This window comes from Physeter macrocephalus, chromosome 2 (genome assembly GCF_002837175.3).
Source record: "Physeter macrocephalus isolate SW-GA chromosome 2, ASM283717v5, whole genome shotgun sequence".
NCBI lineage: Eukaryota > Metazoa > Chordata > Mammalia > Artiodactyla > Physeteridae > Physeter > Physeter macrocephalus.
The window spans coordinates 29,264,998-29,282,652 of NC_041215.1; the positions used below are offsets into that span (position 1 = coordinate 29,264,998).

At 37.5% G+C, this 17,655-nt stretch overlaps 1 protein-coding gene across 11 annotated transcripts in view; it reads right to left on the reverse strand.

Annotated features, from left to right (window-relative positions):
• Positions 1 to 17,655, reverse strand: part of INSIG2 (insulin induced gene 2) — a 32,017-nt gene that overhangs the window by 5,268 nt on the left and 9,094 nt on the right. For 3 of the 11 annotated variants that reach the window (XM_024115030.3, XM_007100941.4, XM_055087222.1), the window contains exons 2-6: positions 13,343 to 13,735; positions 6,964 to 7,088; positions 3,669 to 3,835; positions 3,404 to 3,503; positions 1,340 to 1,429 (exon numbers count right to left, since the gene is read on the reverse strand). In XM_024115030.3, the coding sequence (XP_023970798.1) occupies positions 1,340 to 1,429; positions 3,404 to 3,503; positions 3,669 to 3,835; positions 6,964 to 7,088; positions 13,343 to 13,586 (726 nt within the window). In that variant the 5' untranslated portion in view covers positions 13,587 to 13,735. The other 8 variants (XM_028501112.2, XM_028501104.2, XM_055087229.1 and 5 more) reach the window with 8 other exon arrangements.

Genomic DNA, 17,655 nt, shown 5'->3' on the forward strand with positions numbered 1-17,655 from the left:
ACACACCCACACACACACACACACACACACACACACACACACACACACACACACATACACACACACACACACACACACACACGATGTTTACCACTTACACTGCAAAAAAAAAAAGATGTAATATATTTATACACTTATCAAAATATCAAAACAATTTTATTTTTGTCATAAATATCTTTTCTTGTTTTCTAGGTGATATGCAAATAATTTAAAAACTCAAAGTGATAATCATTCAATTCCTGTAACACTACACTTAGTTTCCTTCATTATTTCTGAATAAATTCAACACCCATGTTAATTTTAATAAATTAATCCTCAGTAATATAATTCTGAGATTAACCACAAGGATGGAAAAAAGACTCTTAATCAAGATGAAAATTATATATTTAATACATCTTGCTTTAAACAGCAAATTTCAAAGTAAACACATCATAGACCTTATAACTTATTAAAGATTTATAGTGCTTACAAAGTTGATCCTAAAAATATACCTTATTTGTTCTAAATGAATAACATTATATGGAAGATAGAATAATAAATTACAGTAGTATGTTTACCACCACTATAGTTAAGATTGTGTACATATATTCAATAGGAAATCCTCTTAGGATTTTCACACTTTCAGCCTTAAAACATAAGAGCAGATTAAAGTTTGGCAGACAAGATCTCAGTCTGACAGAAATGGTTTTAAAATCAAAACTGGAAAAATATCTAGTTGACATATTAAGAGAGCATGTGCGCGCGCACACACACACACACACACACTCTCCCTCACTCAATCCTACACACACACACATACACACCCCTCCAGAGTAAGCAGATTTCACCCTTGTGTATCAGACAATTGCCATCAGTTTCAAAAATAAAAACTGGGGGAAAAGGTTAACTAAGACTATGTTTAAATCACACTCAAAAGGCTCTAGTTGTTGGAAAAATATGCACACAACTGTTACCAGGATCTTTACCATGCACAATATGCCATCCCAATACATTCTTAAACAACACATTCTTGAACTGTTCATTAATGGGCACATGGATACATAAGAAATTATGTGCCCATCCACTCCTCGGATGCAATCCACTGACAATCAATCAATCATATGAAGCAGCCCAGCTCAAATGGTTCGCTTTACAGAACCCAACAGATTATAGAACCCAAGATCATTAGAAACTTCATTTTGACCTGTTCAGGACTTCTTATGTGTTCCATGTGCAAAAGCAGTGGAATACTGTACTGCAAATGACAGTTAATATCACTTAACACTTTGTGGCACTCCAGAAGGTCATTTTGTAATTGTAAAACATATTTACTCTAGTTAAATTTTTCAATGGTCCTTACTTTTAATTCTATGTATTCTTCCAGATTTAGACTCAAAACAATTTGATGCTGATAAACTCTCCTGATGATCACTTTCACCTCCAGTAAAATCTGTTAAAACAAAAATTACTCTTTGGACTCTCTCCAGTAATGCAGGTATGAAAATGTTCCCTGGAAGTTCTTTCTCATCATATATTAAAACACCCAAAGCTCTCTGAGACAACATTAAAATAGAAACTAACCACACATTAGGGCAGCCATAACTCGTACTGCTATATATTAGAAAAATAAAAAGGCACAACAGTAAGCAAAAGAGAATATACCACTTTCCATTTGCTTTTTTTTTTTTTTTGGCTTTCCTCATATTTTATTTCAGTAGTTTATAAATTGTTCAAAGCATTCTTATACTCTGCATGACGATAACTGAATATTTTGGCACATCAACATTGTGATACAATATATGGTATGTCTAAAAAATTAATTTAAAAATTTCATCTATTAATCAACATGTTTTTTAATGTATTGCATATATATTTTACAGTTATTTAAGTCAAATACATAAAGGTTTGTACTTGATTTACAGATGAAGCAATCACAGATTGCAGTAACATATGTATGCGTGTATATATATGTATATGTGTGTATATATATACACACACCAATTAAGGGAAAAACTGCGTCCTGGCAATTTTATAGTCCGAAGTAGTGTTGGTATAGCTATCATTTACATGCCCTTTTCGTCTTGCTTTTCTGTACAAAAGATATGTTTTTGCCTTCTTCATTCTTGATGAAATTTTTCTGCGATAACTTTACATTCATACTGTAAAAATTAAAAGGTTAACAGATTAATGTTTATTTTGAATAGCAATTTCCATATAAACTGTAAAGGTCTAAACTTAATAGTTTATTAACATATGCCCACTTTATTCCTCAAAGAATCTGAGAGTTATACAACTATTAGGATTAAATGACAATTACGAAAGGAAAAAAGAAATTCGCATTCTAGAACTGAAAGGGGCATAGCCAAAAGCAGGGAAAAAATGATATTTCTACATTACAAGCCAATGACAACAGTACATGATTTAGATCAATCCTAGAATATGAAAGGAAGCAAAATAAATTTCTTTGTGTGCTCACTAAGGCATATTAGCAAAGGAAAGGTCATGAACTTAAGGACAGGACTAATATTGTGAATTCAGATAATATTTTTTCAAATAACTTTAAAATTGAAAGGAAAAAATCCACTATATTAGCAAAAGCTTCTGGTCAAAACGGTATTTTGAAAGGACAGCTATTAATATGTCTACCTATAATTCAAAATAAAGTAAACCAATGGATTTAGGATAATTGGGTGGCTAGACTACCAAAAAGACAGCAATGTAAACCACTTAATTCTCTCAGCTGGCTAAAATGGTAAAAGTGACAGCACTTATTCATGAAACTGCTGTGGCATCTGAATGCCAGTCCCTGACCTTTGCCATCTCTGACTGGGCTTATCAACAATGTCCTTTTCCTTCTTTTTTTTTTTTTTTGCGGTACGCGGGCCTCTCACTGTTGTGGCCTCTCCCGTTGCGGAGCGCAGGCTCCGGACGCGCAGGCTCAGCGGCCATGGCTCACGGGCCCAGCCGCTCCGCGGCATGTGGGATCCTCCCGGACCGGGGCACGAACCCGCGTCCCCTGCATCGGCAGGCGGATTCTCAACCACTGCGCCACCAGGGAAGCCCCATGTTCTTTTCCTTCTTAACTAAAATGATCAAACATCTTGATTTGCTGGAGATAGTCCTAATTTATATTTATTGTAGCAACACAGTTATAAGCAGCGCTTCTTCTCACTTTTAAAACTGTCCCTTTTTCATGGAGTAGAAACGTATAGATTAGTAAAATAAATTAATTAATTAATAAAAATTGGAGGATAAATCATATTACCCTGTCCGTAACACATTTTAGCTTTTCTATCCAGTGGTTCTTTCCATTTTTAATACACTTGTGATTAAATTCTTCCAAATGACTTATTCTATTGCTGTATGGAGAAAACTTGTCTTACATCTCAGTAACAGAAAGGTAAGTAAATAAGCACGAGCTTACCATTGCCAGCTGTCGACCGATGTTTCCCATTGTTATGCCTCCAGCAAAAAATATACATGGTAACCAAGAGCGAACATAGAGAAAATCTGGAGATGTATATCTAGAATAATAGAAATATTTTTAACAACTCACAAAGGAAGTACAATGACACTTATTAAGATAATTACAATGGAAATAAGTTACTCTGTAGATTAAAGTGGCTAATGCAATTTTAAAAATCTCAATTCTGAGATTTTAGGAAACAAGCACCAAAAAGAATACTTACTGATAAACACCATTATAGACTAGCAGTTGAGTGACCAAAGTTGCCAAGAAAGCAATTCCTATTCCAAGGCCAAAACCACTCCTAGATCTATCAAAAGTCCACCACAGTCCAATGGATAGTGCAGCCAGTGTGAGAGACAACTGTATGTTGTTATCAAAATCCACTTTCTGAGATCAGTGTTAAAGAGTCATCTTAAAATTTGTAACCAAATAATATCACCTGTTCATTTTTCTAAAATAAAAGATGTTAATGTTGAGAAGGGAAGAGACTGCGTAGTCTAGAGTGCATTCAGGTTTTTAATACAATATACGAGACTAGGGAGGATTAAAACTATTTCCGATATGTACTAAAGACGCACAGAGGGCATGATACTTCACTAATAGATCTCACTGACGTGCTAATCTCTCCCCAAAAATGGCAGTGTATACATTGCCGATTATCAGATCAGATCCATTATTTAAGAAATGCTTTCCTTGCAAAAAAATGTAACTAGAAGCCTCAAAACACAAGTATTGCTAAAGGAACACACTTCTGCCAAAAAGGAAACCCATATTACTTCTCAAACAGGTTTAGAATTCCTTGAGAATCATACAGGAACTTGAAAATAGAAGAGCTGACAGCTATTTAACAGGGTACCACATTCTCTATGTGATTTACTGACAGACACATTTTATAATAATGCAGTTCAGAAACACGAGTACCAAGGACACACTATCCCTTTCTATTATGTCAACTGTTCTAGTTTTAATTTGTTGAGGATAAAGCCTTGAAGTGAACATTATCTTGCAACCTGCCAAGCTATTTTGGTGCCTGAGACTTTCTGGTATAGGACAGTTTGCTCAAATGATGTTTTATTTCCGTCACCTACTTAAGCACCTATTCACAAATGTACAGCCCTTTTCTACTTCAAAATCTCTGGGCAAAACGAAGCTTTATAAATTCAATTTTCTCATTTCTTTGCTAGAGGATTACACTAAAGGAATTAATTTCAAGTGTCATTAAAAGGGCATTATCTATGTCCCAAAGGCCACATCTTGGCTCTATATCCAGCTCCCCAGAGGATACTATATATCTTGCCAAACTGGCCATGCTGCAACTACAGAGAAGAGAGGGGAAGTTCCAAAAATACATATAAAACCATTTTCCACTTCCTTTAACACCCTGCTGTTTACCACTATTCCCCCCTCCTACCCAACCAGCGGGTATCCTGAATACCCAGACTGCCATTCTTGGTCAGTCCTTGTTTAGGCTTGATTTATCAAGAGACCTATAGTCTATGGTATGCTTTCTGAAAAAGCTTTTATTCTTTAGTGAGTATTATACCTCAAATTCCAAAGAAACACTTGTGCACTCTGATTTCTCTATGCAATAAACATTCTTGTAAAGACTGGAATTTGACATTAACTGGGTTCTATCTTTGCTGACTAAATTAACTTTGCTAAGAGTCAAAGCAAAATAAGGAGGCTTCTAGGGTACAGGTAAACCATCAATCTTAAAAATAGTACAATGTGATTTTCTAAAGTCTAAGTAACCTAATATTAAGTCTGTGTTGTATATTTTGTAAACATTTTGGATTCTGCTTAAAGGATGAACAGAATAGCTAAGATGGCTATATTTAAGGATTTCACTGAGAGGAAGAAAAGAATGACCAAAGTAAAGAATTTCAATTAGATATATAAGTCTTTTTAATTCCAGAAAAGGTTATTTAAATTACTCAACTTAAAAATGCCTGAACTGTCTAGGATAGAAAGGTCTAATCCACCAGACAAAGACGAATTTACATACTTGTGGGGCTCCTGGGTAGGAGAAGGAATGTTCCTAGACTCGAGTCAGGATCTCCAGGGTCTGGCCTCAGCTCTGGAGCAGCCTTGCAGTATGTATGACTTAGCAAAGTACCAAACCTCTCTAGCTTTCACTTCTCTTATTATCTTTATAAAGAAAATGTGGAACTAGGGGATTTCTAAGTTTTCTTCTAGATATAATATTCTACGAGTCTACCTTTTTTAAAGTCCTCCTAACCACTAGATTTGTTTGTTATAAAATCCTAATTCTCAAAGATTTCACCAAACTAAACATGTTGGGAAACTCTTTAAGACAAAAGGGTAAAAAACAAAATAATAAGAGCCACTGAGGGACTTCCAAATTCACAGATCTCCAAGAGCCAGTGCAACTAGGAACAGAAAGGTAGACGTGCTTTCAGAATCTAGGACCCTGCTTCTTTCCTTGTTTCCTCTTCTCCAGCTTCTCCAAAACACCTCAATACATGCTGTTAGAGACGCTGGAATCTCCTTGCCCCGTGACCCACACTCTCTCCAGCTAACTGCCAGCCCTGCGCCCAGCGCAGAGTTACAGGAGGAAACCTCGGGCAGCCTGAGTCACACATCTTCTCTTCCCCAAAGGGAAGGCTCCTGCCACCTCCATCCTCTAAGCCATCTCTTCCAGAAAAGGGAAGACTGAACTAGCATTTCCCAGATCCTCTTCTACAAAGGGAAGTTGGGAGGTCAGCGGGGCGGGGAGGAAGTGGGGAGGATGACAGGATAAAATCCTTATGAGGGCAAAAACTTTCGTTCTGGGGGTAGACATTTTTTTCTGGGGGGTAGAAGCAGAGGAGAGGTGGGAAATAGAGGCTACCTTATCCTTCTAGCCAGGACACTATGAAAATACTCATTAATCACTAAATTAAAATATCAAAATCCTCAAAATGATCCAACTTTAAAAATTTGTAACTTAGGAAAAAAAAGTTCTTTTTGGCCACAGTCTAAGTTGGCTATTTCTGCCTCTGCCACTTTTAAGAACATTTATGTGGTTTGTTGGTGTTGATTAAAACCAATAAATAAGTCTTTAAAATATATATATACATATATATATATTCTTCAAATTAAAAACAAAACAGAACAAAAAACCAGCCAGCACCTGAAGCCACCAGATGTCCTTACTGACAAATCTCAAATGAAGAGAGAAAAGAAATTCCTTTGAAAATGTATCTGTTTCAATGCTAGTTACCAAAACTAGATGGAGGTAATCAAGTAAGCTAATTTTAAAAAACCACGTAAATTTTTTAAGTGTGTAAAGTTCTGAGTGATATCGAAAAATAGGGATTGAAATGAAAGGCTATACCCCACACTGTAATTGCATAGGTGCTCCCATGATCCTTCAACAATGCGGAGTGCATTCTTTTTATGACTAAGTGGGCATATCACAATTTGACAACAGTGAAGTTGCGAGGGACTGTTTAACCTTTGGTTTGTCAAAAGCTGCTTTGTTATTACGCATTTCATTACAGCAGGAAGGATACAGCGCTGGCATGATTTATACCAACAAAGACGGCTACACACCGCATTACACTGGACCACTCTCTTTTAAATTTATGTGGTTCTCCTAGATGCCTGTCAATGCAGGGGTATAATAACCCGATCACGGCTGTGGGGAAAAAAAGGGAAAAAATTAAGTCATCTCCAATGGTATACAGGCAAAACTTAAGCTAAGAGTCACAACAACCATCATAAGCATTTGAAAGATTCTCTAGAAAAGCTTTTCAACTTACTTATCATTAATCGTTGATATTTTAAACTTACCTTCCAAAAGAAAAAAAAGTGAGGATAACACCATCAAAGACAGCATTGTAAATGAGTACAACAGTACTCTAGATTATAATAGGCAAAACACTACTTCAGCGTATGATTCAGAATTTAGCAGATTGGACTAGATGATTCACGCTACTTTTCTACTGCTAATATCTCTGAGACTTGGAAAGCATCAAAGCAGTTGGCAGTTAAGCAATGTTCTCTCTAAGCTATATAACCATGAAGCATGCTACGAAATGTCACAAATCTAAAGAGAATCTTGAAGTGTAAACACGTACAAGTTCATCATATACATTCTGTTAGATGGCTATAGCTGTCCTGCTACACATACAATCCTTGTCCCCCCAGCGTCTTGTCTCACTCAGTCTCTTGTGTCTAGTGCCTTGTCCTGACAACTCCCTTCCAACCTGGCCCTCAAATGAGACTCTAGGTCAGACTGTCAAAGCAGGGAAACTTGCAACAGAAATCTACTTGTAAGACTCATTCTGCAAAGGACAATAGAGGAAACATGGTCTACAGAATTATATATTTTCAGTTAAAATTTAAATCCACTGTTAAAAGATCAGAAGAAATCTTTTTAGTATATTTCTGCATTTTGGAAAGAACATTTTGAATACTAATGATGCAATTAATTAGTATGAATAACTCAATTTTTAACTTAAATACTTGTCAAACCTCAACATTTTATTCATTCACTGGGAGAAGATTTTAAATGCTAAGTTAGCCATTAAAAAAAAAGAGTATTTCATGAACCAAAACATTCTTCAACAAGTTTTAAGGAAAATATACTTCTACAGATTAAATTTAACAGGAAATAGCTGGGCAGCTTTAATTTGCTAATCTTCTTAAAAAAAGTATGTTTATGCTGCCATTTGGTAATAAAAACACAACTGTCACATCAGTTGAAAAGTATGTTTAAAATGTCCAGTATTACCTATGATGTATCATGAAATTATTGTACCCAAACCTATGCCTGAGGGGTTGGAAGCCCCTGCCTGGCCTGGTACTGGCTAGCTCTATCTCACAAACAATGCATTCAATCTTAAAGCAAAAACAGAAATCAATTAATATCAAAAATCAGAGGCTAGCAGACCAATGGAACAGCATGAAAACCAGGCTACACCATCACCCTTTCATCTGGAGTGGAGATGCTGCAATGATGCAGACATTTTCTAATCCGCAAAACTGAAAGTGCTCTTCTGATTAGGCTTTTGCTGAGGATAGATGGTTCACAGACCATCAAGACATTAACAACAAACTTCAGCAATGCAGAGCTCCAACAGCTACTAGTAAATTTAAAAGTTTCAAATTATATTCCTATTTAAAAGGTTCTGCTCTAAAATCCTGTGAGATTAACTGACAGCATTTCCAAATTTCTACAAAATTAAAGTGGCAACAAGCATGCCTAACAGTTGAAATATATCTAAATGAATATTACCTCTTTTTTGTTCTCAAGGGGTCATGAAACGGGCAGCTCATGTGTCATCCCTCACTCTCTCTCTCTTTCTTTCTTCCCTTTGCCTTGTTGCTGAGGAAATCAACTAAGATCAGATATTCCAAGTCAATTTTCCTCAGCAGCTGATGCCATAAGTAAAGAATTATCACATAGAGAGTACTGACGTGTGTGCAAAGATATAAATAAGTAAAATTGACTGTATTTTTATGCATGTGATGTCAGACTCACACATGAGAGACAACTGAGGAGAGAAAGCAAAAACACAAAAAGCAATTTAAACTGCCATGCTGCCAACCTTGGGATTTGCCAATAAAAATCAAATCCACTGAGTATGCATGGTTCTTGGACGCTCACTGAGAGGGAGAATTCGAGGGAGCCTGTCACTTCGCATTAAACGTCTTCTTTCTTTCCTTTAAATAAAGGCCTGGCAGAGTCTGAGAGCAACATCTACAGCACGGTGAGGCTGCACTGTTGAGAGCTCAGCAGAAGTATGTCTGGCCTTCTTGTCCTCTTCCTCCACTTTCTTATTTTAACAAGAGAGACCGTTAAAATCACGCCTGTGTAAAATCATATGCAAACACAGTCCTGCTTAATCAGATGGTTCTCTGATGCAAAAACCACATTTCTTGGGACATATTTCAGTTATTTCCCAGTGACTAGTTGAAGGGTGCCAAGACCAAAAACAAGAGAAGTTTGTAAAACGTCAATATTAAGTCATCATTTTTCATGGTCATGTTTTTAATGCAGTGCTGCACTAAAAGAGACAATTAAATCAAACATTTTTCAAGGAAAAGGGGCTGAAAAAGCACAACCACTGAATGAGATATACTTTCATGGAAAACTACGACAGGATAAGCAATGTGTTCATCCAACAAATACTTAAACCTCCATAATGTGTCTAGTTCTTGGTATTTACTGGGGATTTAAAAAGGGAAAATGAGTAAGACATGACCCCCGTCCCAAAGTGACCCCAGAAACAATTAAGTAAAGTGTTAGGGGCAGCACTGACAGGGCCCGGGGGTCCAGTCTTCTCCTGGTGTGTGCCGAGGGGAAGCAGGGTGCGAGCGTGTCAGGAAAGCTTCACAGAAAAGGTGACCCTTGAGGCAGGAGTGTTCAGCAGGTGAGTGGTCTGGAAAGGGCTTTCTAATCAAAGGAAAGCATTTGAGGAAAAGCACAGACAACAGAAAATACCTGGTATCATCTGGAAACTGGAAACTTAGGCGGAAAGGGAGTTTCGGGTCCAGAAAGAGTCTGAGAAGGATACAAGTTGGCGGGGGCCATATCACAGAGACTTGCCCCACAGTCACTGGGAAAATAACACCATCACACTTGTGCCAGAGAGAGGGCCAATCGTTCTTCCAGCAGTGAGTGTACAACACAGGACAGGAGAGGAGGGACTTGGGGTGCAGGGGGGACAAAATCAGAGGCAGAAAAAAAAAAGACTGAAAATTCCAAGCAGAGCGGTTGAGGGCCTAGACCAAGAAAGAGACAAGGGAGAGATGTAAAACTTGGAAACCAGATGTGGGCAGTGAGAGACAAAGGGAGGAGCCTTCTAAGACTCTCCAGGAATTGGGTGACTGACTGACTGCATGACTCAACAGAAAAGATCTGTTTGTTTTCATTTTTAAATTAGATATTAATTTGACTCGTGATTTGTTAGTCAACTTCTCCGGTTATTTTATCCACACAATCTTTTTTCTCCTATTTATTCTTCAGAGAGATTCCTTTGTGGCTCTCAATCACATTCAAGAGGTTCTTAACTCCAATTCCAATGCACTGCACACATAAAGAAGTTAACCAACTTGAAACACCAAACATTATTAAACTAAAAATAGAGAACCAGGAAAAGGAAAATGGGATCAAAAGGAGTTTATCAGAGTTCTCTACTAGTTGTCCCTCCAGAAGCACCACTAGCAAATTTTCCAGCACTGGGTTTACATGTAGAAAGTGGTGATTCTGGAGATCCTCCAGAAGGTAGCTGCTCAGTCTACAAATATTAATTGGACAGGAAGATCAAAGGACAATTATCAGTTTTTCTGATTTAGGATGATAAGAGCTTTGAAATTGCACACCAACACATATACACAAAAACATATACATACCATATACACATGCAAACTGTACACACTGTTTCTTACAGCATTTACTTTTTTTCCTTAATATTTTCCCTAAAATTGGAGGGGGGCAGCAATTATGCAAGAGTCCATTTTCCATCTTTGGCAACTTCCACAAACCTAGTATCCTCACCCCCACCTACTAAACACCATGACCTACCCAACATCAACAGCAGCATTAACTGGAATCTCCATTCCCCAAGGCCTCTCTCCTTTCATTTGCTGGGCACCTCATAGAATGCACTGCTTTCAGAAGAAACACTTAAGCAAGAAACCAAATCCTCCACATGAAATGATATGAGGTTAGGTTTGTAAGTGTGACAAGCCTAGTGGCTGGGAGAAGGTAGGAAAGTAGGGACAAAGTGACCAAAACGTAGCATTAACATTACAAGTTTTCCTCCCTAAATGTGAGTTTGTGGCAAAAGTGCCCATATCACAGGCAGAGATGTAACCCCTGTTCCTCTCCATAATGGAGGTAGAATGAAACCTCAGCCAAGTTCTCCTACCCTAGCCCAGAATGTGTAGCACAGGCCAGTGTACTCCATCCAAGCCTGGCACTTAGTCTGGAAGGTTCAAGAGAGATACCTAATAGAGGGAAGGATGAGTGGCTCCCCCTGACCCCTTCCCCAGCATGTGATGTTTCACCTAGCCACACCAGTCCTTGGCTCTGGAACCCTGGACTCAGTGATATCCTCTCCTTATCTGTTTCCTCATCCCCCCAAAATAGGCACAATGCAAACATCTCACTCCCAACGCTGCCCTACAGATCCCTGGGCTTAAGGGACGTGCCCAGAACATTAGTAGACATTCAATAAGCAATAATTTCCCTCCCTTGACCTTCCTTTTGTCTATTCTGAAAAGACATGTTCTTCCAAGTCCTGAAAAGCTTCTATTAGTAGAGAGACAGCAGCTCTACCATAGGAGAAAATAAACAAAGAAGTAGAAAAAGTCATTGGGAAAACTTTTTTTCTTCTGAACTTAAATGAAAGAAAGGAAAATACATGAGGACTGGTAGACACAACAGAGAATAATAAAACATAATTGATGCTTTGTCTGTTTGGACTATGTTGCCTTGTTCTCTCAGAGAATAACAACAGCTCTGGGGAAACTAAGAATCATCACCTTTACAAGTTCTCTTTTAATGTGAATACTGTAATAGTGAGACATCAATATATAAACCACGCTGAAACCTTACCACGAAAATGCCCTTCAATCCACGCAATGGGATTATGTAACTGTCCAATAAGTTTCACAGGGACATTTTAAAATGTCTCACACCTAACTCCTCACTGTTGGCCCTCTAGCTCTAGGACGGAAATCAAGGAGGATCTACATTATATTGCAAGGTAGTTATGTATATTAGGTGTGAAACATCAAATGGACATTCATAAAAGCACTTTTCTCTCTCAATCAGAATTATCTTCTACCACATGATTATGGCTTCCTTCTATTACTTTATATATAAAATAGTATCAATCTATTGGTCTCATTAGAAAAAGCTGAAGAGCTAGCCATTATGGAAGCTCATCATCAATACAGCATTCTGAAATGCTCCACTTTATCCAATACACACTGTCCACCAAAAAAAAGATCTAAATAGGATAATAACGATTTTAAGCAAAGAGAATCTACCTTACTGATCTCTTTAAGGATCTATTATTCTGAATGTATATCTAAAAACAAGATACCAAGAAAAGAAGCATATGCAAAAATCTAAAAAATAACAACATGAAGCTTTAAACTTGAATAAAACTACAGTCAACCTTTGAACAGCATGAGGGTTAGGGGCACCAACCCTCCATACAATCAAAATCTGAGTATAACTTTACAGTCAGCCCTCTGTATCCACAGTTCCACATCCACAGATTCAACCAACCTTGGACCGTGTAGTACGTATTTATTGAAAAACATCCACACATAAATTCCAACTTATGTTGTTCAAGGGTCGATTGTCTCCATCTTTCAAGTTTTTATCTACTTCAAAAACCAGAGGATAACATACATGTCAAAACCTTAAAACCAAACAGTGATGATGATCATGAAAATAACTTAAAATAAGTTTATATGAGATGGACTGACAAAAGAACAAAATTAAGAGGTTAAAAGCCTCATCCCTAAGAGAATCAAGATTGTTTTTAGGATTGAATTTTTAAAAGTCATATGGGTCAGTCAGATAGAAATCAGACACAAAAGAGTACAAACTCTATGATTCCATTTATATCACATTCTAGAACAGGCAAAAATAATCCAGTGACAGCCTGAGGCTGGGGGTAGGCTGCAAAAGGGCAAAGGAGAATTTAGGGGGTGATAGAAATGTTCTATACCTGGACTGTGGTGGTAGTTACATGACTTGTATGTATTTGTCTAAACTCATCAAACTGTTCCTTTAAAACAGGTCTATTGCACTCTATTTAAATTACACCTCAATAAAGCTGATTTTTTAAAAGTATTGCCCAGACAATATTGACACTCATTTATCCTAATTCCTTTCTAAGCGTTACAGACATGGCCTTCACGTACCTGAAGCTGTGCCACAGCACGGCGGTACCCACCATGCTGAAGAAAAGATGCTTGCAATCACATCAGGTGGAAAGAGCGTCACATTTCTCTGAATCTGAAGTAAATTTAACACTAATGCAAGAAATACTCCAATAAAAAACAGCACTACTCCTCGAATCATCAAGTTCACACTTCGGCTAGTGACAGATGAGATATAGGGACCACACTTTTTGGGCCCAGGTGACTGTGTCTCTCCTTCCGCCATGGTTTCATAAGTTCAGTAAGTCAGCAAAAAAATTTTAAAAAGAGGAAGAAGAAATGGCTTCTCAGCTGAAAAGCCAACTGCCTGAACCAAAGCAGATTGACGTTTCAACAATATTGCATCTCGTCCTAAAACAGGACCTACCAGAAATCCTGCAAGAGATAAGAAAAAAGAAATCAATGTGTCTAATAAATGACTATACAATTTTCCTGATTTCAATACTAATTCATTTTAAAGGCCAAATAATGAATTGACAAGCTTATATATTTATTTAAATTATTTACTGAATAAGAAGACATTAAAAAAGCATTTTTATATGAATGATATAATAAAAAATGAAGTGCTAAATCTATATTTACTAGGACAGAATTAGTGACCTAAGAGACTAAAAGGTTAGAATAATAGTAAAAACAGCTAGCCCCACATCAGTGAAAAAAGCAGGACGGGTTATCTGAGACACTTCTACTAGAAACTGGAAGATCAAAATCCAGGTTTCTGTTTCTTCTACCCAAATCTCCAAGCCCAAGTAACCGATGGGTTTGGAGATTTAGGTAGAAATTTTTACGCTTTACAGAAAATAAATAAATTTATACTTTACAGAAAATCAACATATTCTAACTGAAAATGTTATATTGTTCTCAATAAAATGTGACTTGCTCGTGAGGACAATCTCCACAGGGGAATAAAATGACCTCTTTTGATGCTTAATGCTGATATATGTGAATTTCTGCACAAAAGTATCTTACAAAAAAACAGACCACCAACCCCTCACTCACACATACACCAAGCACAGAAACCAGACCTGACCCACTGTCACCAGGGCCCGAGTTGTGTCCCACCCCTGCCTTGACCCAGTCTGCCCTTGTTGCAATCATGGGAGCTATTGTGAGAAAGCTGCAGTGGGAAGCAGAAGAAAGCGAGCTAAGAAAATAAAGAATAACCTCTTGGCTAGATTCTAAGAAGTTTGATCCACCTGGCTCCTGATTCCTAAAACCTAGAACTTTGCAAGTACAATCACTCTAGGTATTCACTCACCCCTCTAAACCAAAGTGAACTTTCCTTTGTATATGTTTAACACAAATAACATTTGAGGCTATCTATGAGCTGTCCTTTTAACTCTCACAATAACCCTAACAGGTAAGTGCAATTATGTCCATTTTACAGGTGAGGTATAAAAGCAAAGAAAGGTTAAGTCACTCAACCAAGTTTCCAGCCTTAGTAAGACGGCAAGCTGGGATTCAAATCCATGCAGTCTGTCTGGCTCCAAAGCCCTCATTCACACCATTATGTTCAGCCTCCCAAATTGTTACCTGTTGCCCTAAATTCTTTTTCTATGAATACTTTTTTTGAAATGGGAAAGTATTATACAGACTATTTTCATAACTTACCATTATCCCACCTAACAATTTATCTTGGGATATTTCCTTTGAATCTCTAAGTATTTTATTTAAACCTTTACTATGGCACTTCTAATAGCTACCTTATGATGATATGTATAGTTGCTTTACAGATTGTAAAATTTCTATGTAGGTCTTATTCACTATCAAGTTTTCACTGTGCCTACGTACCCAGACAGGTACGTGCCTAGCTCATTGTGGGAGCTCTACATATTCATATTTGTTTCATTAAATAAGGTTAACTCTTTTTGAATCAAAGTTTAATTGGTTAAGCAGGCCTTTTTTTTTTAACATCTTTATTGGCGTATAATTGCTTTATGATGCTGTGTTAGTTTCTGCTTTATAAGAAAGTGAATCAGCTATACATATACATATATCCCATATCTCCTCCCTCCCACCCTCCCTATCCCACCCCCTCTAGGTGGTCACAAAGCACCGAGCTGATCTCTCTGTGCTATGCGGCTGCTTCCCACTAGCTATCTATTTTACATTTGGTAGTGTACATATGTCCATGCCACTCTCTCACTTCATCCCAGCTGACCCTTCCCCCTCCCTGTGTCCTCAAGTCCATTCCCTACATCTGCATCTTTATTCCTGTCCTGCCCATAGGTTCCTCAGAATGTTTATTTTATTTTATTTTTTTACATTCCATATATATGTGTTAGCCTATGGTATTTTATTTTTCTCATTCTGACTTACTCACTCCTCTCAACCACTGCGCCACCAGGGAAGCCCCACATCTTCTTTATCCATTCATCTGTCGATGGACACTTAGGTTACTTCCACATCGTGGCTATTGTAAATAGAGCTGCAATCAACACTGTGGTACATGACTCTTTTTGAATTATGGTTTTCTCAGGGTATATGCCCAGTAGTGGGATTGCTGGGTCATATGGTAGCTCTATTTTTAGTTTTTTAAGGAACCTCCATACTGTTCTCCATAGTGGCTGTATCAATTTACATTCCCACCAACAGTGCAACAGGGTTCCTTTTTCTCCACACCCTCTGCAGCATTTATTGTTTGTAGATTTTTTGATGATGGCCATTCTGACTGTTGTGAGGTGAGACCTCATTTTAGTTTTGATTTGCATTTCTCTAATGATTAATGACGCTGAGCATCCTTTCATGTGTTTGTTGGCGATCTGTATATCTTCTTGGGAGAAATGTCTATGCAGGTCTTCTGCCCATTTTTGGATTGGGTTGTTTGTTTTTTTGATATTGAGCTGCATGAGCTTTTTATAAATTTTGGAGATTAATCCTTTGTCAGTTGCTTCATTTGCAAATATCTTCTCTCATTCTGAGGGTGGTCTTTTCGTTTTGTTTATGCTTTCCTTTGCTGTGCAAAAAGCTTGTAAGTTTCATTAGGTCCCATTGGTTTATTTTTGTTTTTATTTTCATTTCTCTAGGAGGTGGGTCAAAAACAATCTTGCTGTGATTTATGTCATAGAGTGTTCTGCCTATGTTTTCCTGTAAGAGTATTATAGTGACTGGCCTTACATTTAGGTCTTTAATCCATCTGGAGTTTTTTTTGTATATGGTGTTAGGGAGTGTTCTAATTTCATTCTTTTACATGTAGCTGTCCAGTTTTCCCAGCAACACTTCTTTTTTTTTTTTTTTTTTTGCAGTACGCGGGCCTCTCACTGCCATGGCCTCTCCCGCCGCGGAGCACAGGCTCCAGACCTGTGCTCCAGACCTTTTTCACCATTGAGAACGATGTTGGCTGTGGATTTGTCATATATGGCCTTTATTATGTTGAGGTAAGCTCCCTCTATGCCTACTTTCTGGAGGGTTTTATCATAAATGGGTGTTGAATTTTGTCCAAAGGTTTTTCTGCCTCTATTGAGAGGATCATATGGTTTTTCTCCTTCAATTTGTTAATATGGTTTATCACATTGAGAGTTTGCATATATTGAAGAACCCCTGCATTCCTGGGGTAAACCCCACTTGATCATGCTGTATGATTCTTTTAATGTGCCATTGTATTCTGTTTGCTAGCATTTTGTTGAGAATTTTTGGAACTATGTTCATCAGTGACATTGGCCTGTAGTTTTCTTTCTTTGTGACATCTTTGATTATGGTATCAGGGTATGGTGGCCTCATAGAATGAGTTTGAGAGTGTTCCTCCCTCTGCTATATTTTGGAAGAGTTTGAGAAGGATAGGTGTTAGCTCGTCTCTAACTATTTGATAGAATTCACCTGTGAAGCCATCTGGTCCTGGGCTTTTGTTTGTTGGAAGATTTTTAATCACAGTCTTAATTTCAGTGCTTGTGACTGGTCTGTTTATATTTCCTATTTCTTCCTGGTTCAGTCTGGGAAGGTGGTGCTTTTCTAAGAATTTGTCTATTTCTTCCAGGATGTCCATTATATTAGGATATAGTTGCTTGTAGTAATTTCTCATGATCCTTTGTATTTCTGCATTGTCAGCTGTTACTTCTCCTTTTTCATTTCTAATTCTATTGATTTGAGTCTTCTCCCTTTTTTTCTTGATGAGTCTGGCTAATGGTTTGTCAACTATCTTCTCAAAGAACCAGCTTTTAGTTTTATTGATCTTCGCTATTGTTTCTTCATTTCTTTTTCATTTATTTCTGATCTGGTCTTTATGATTTCTTTCCTTCTACTAACTTCTGGGTTTTTTTGTTCTTCTTTCTCTAATTGCTTTAGGTGTAAGGTTAGGT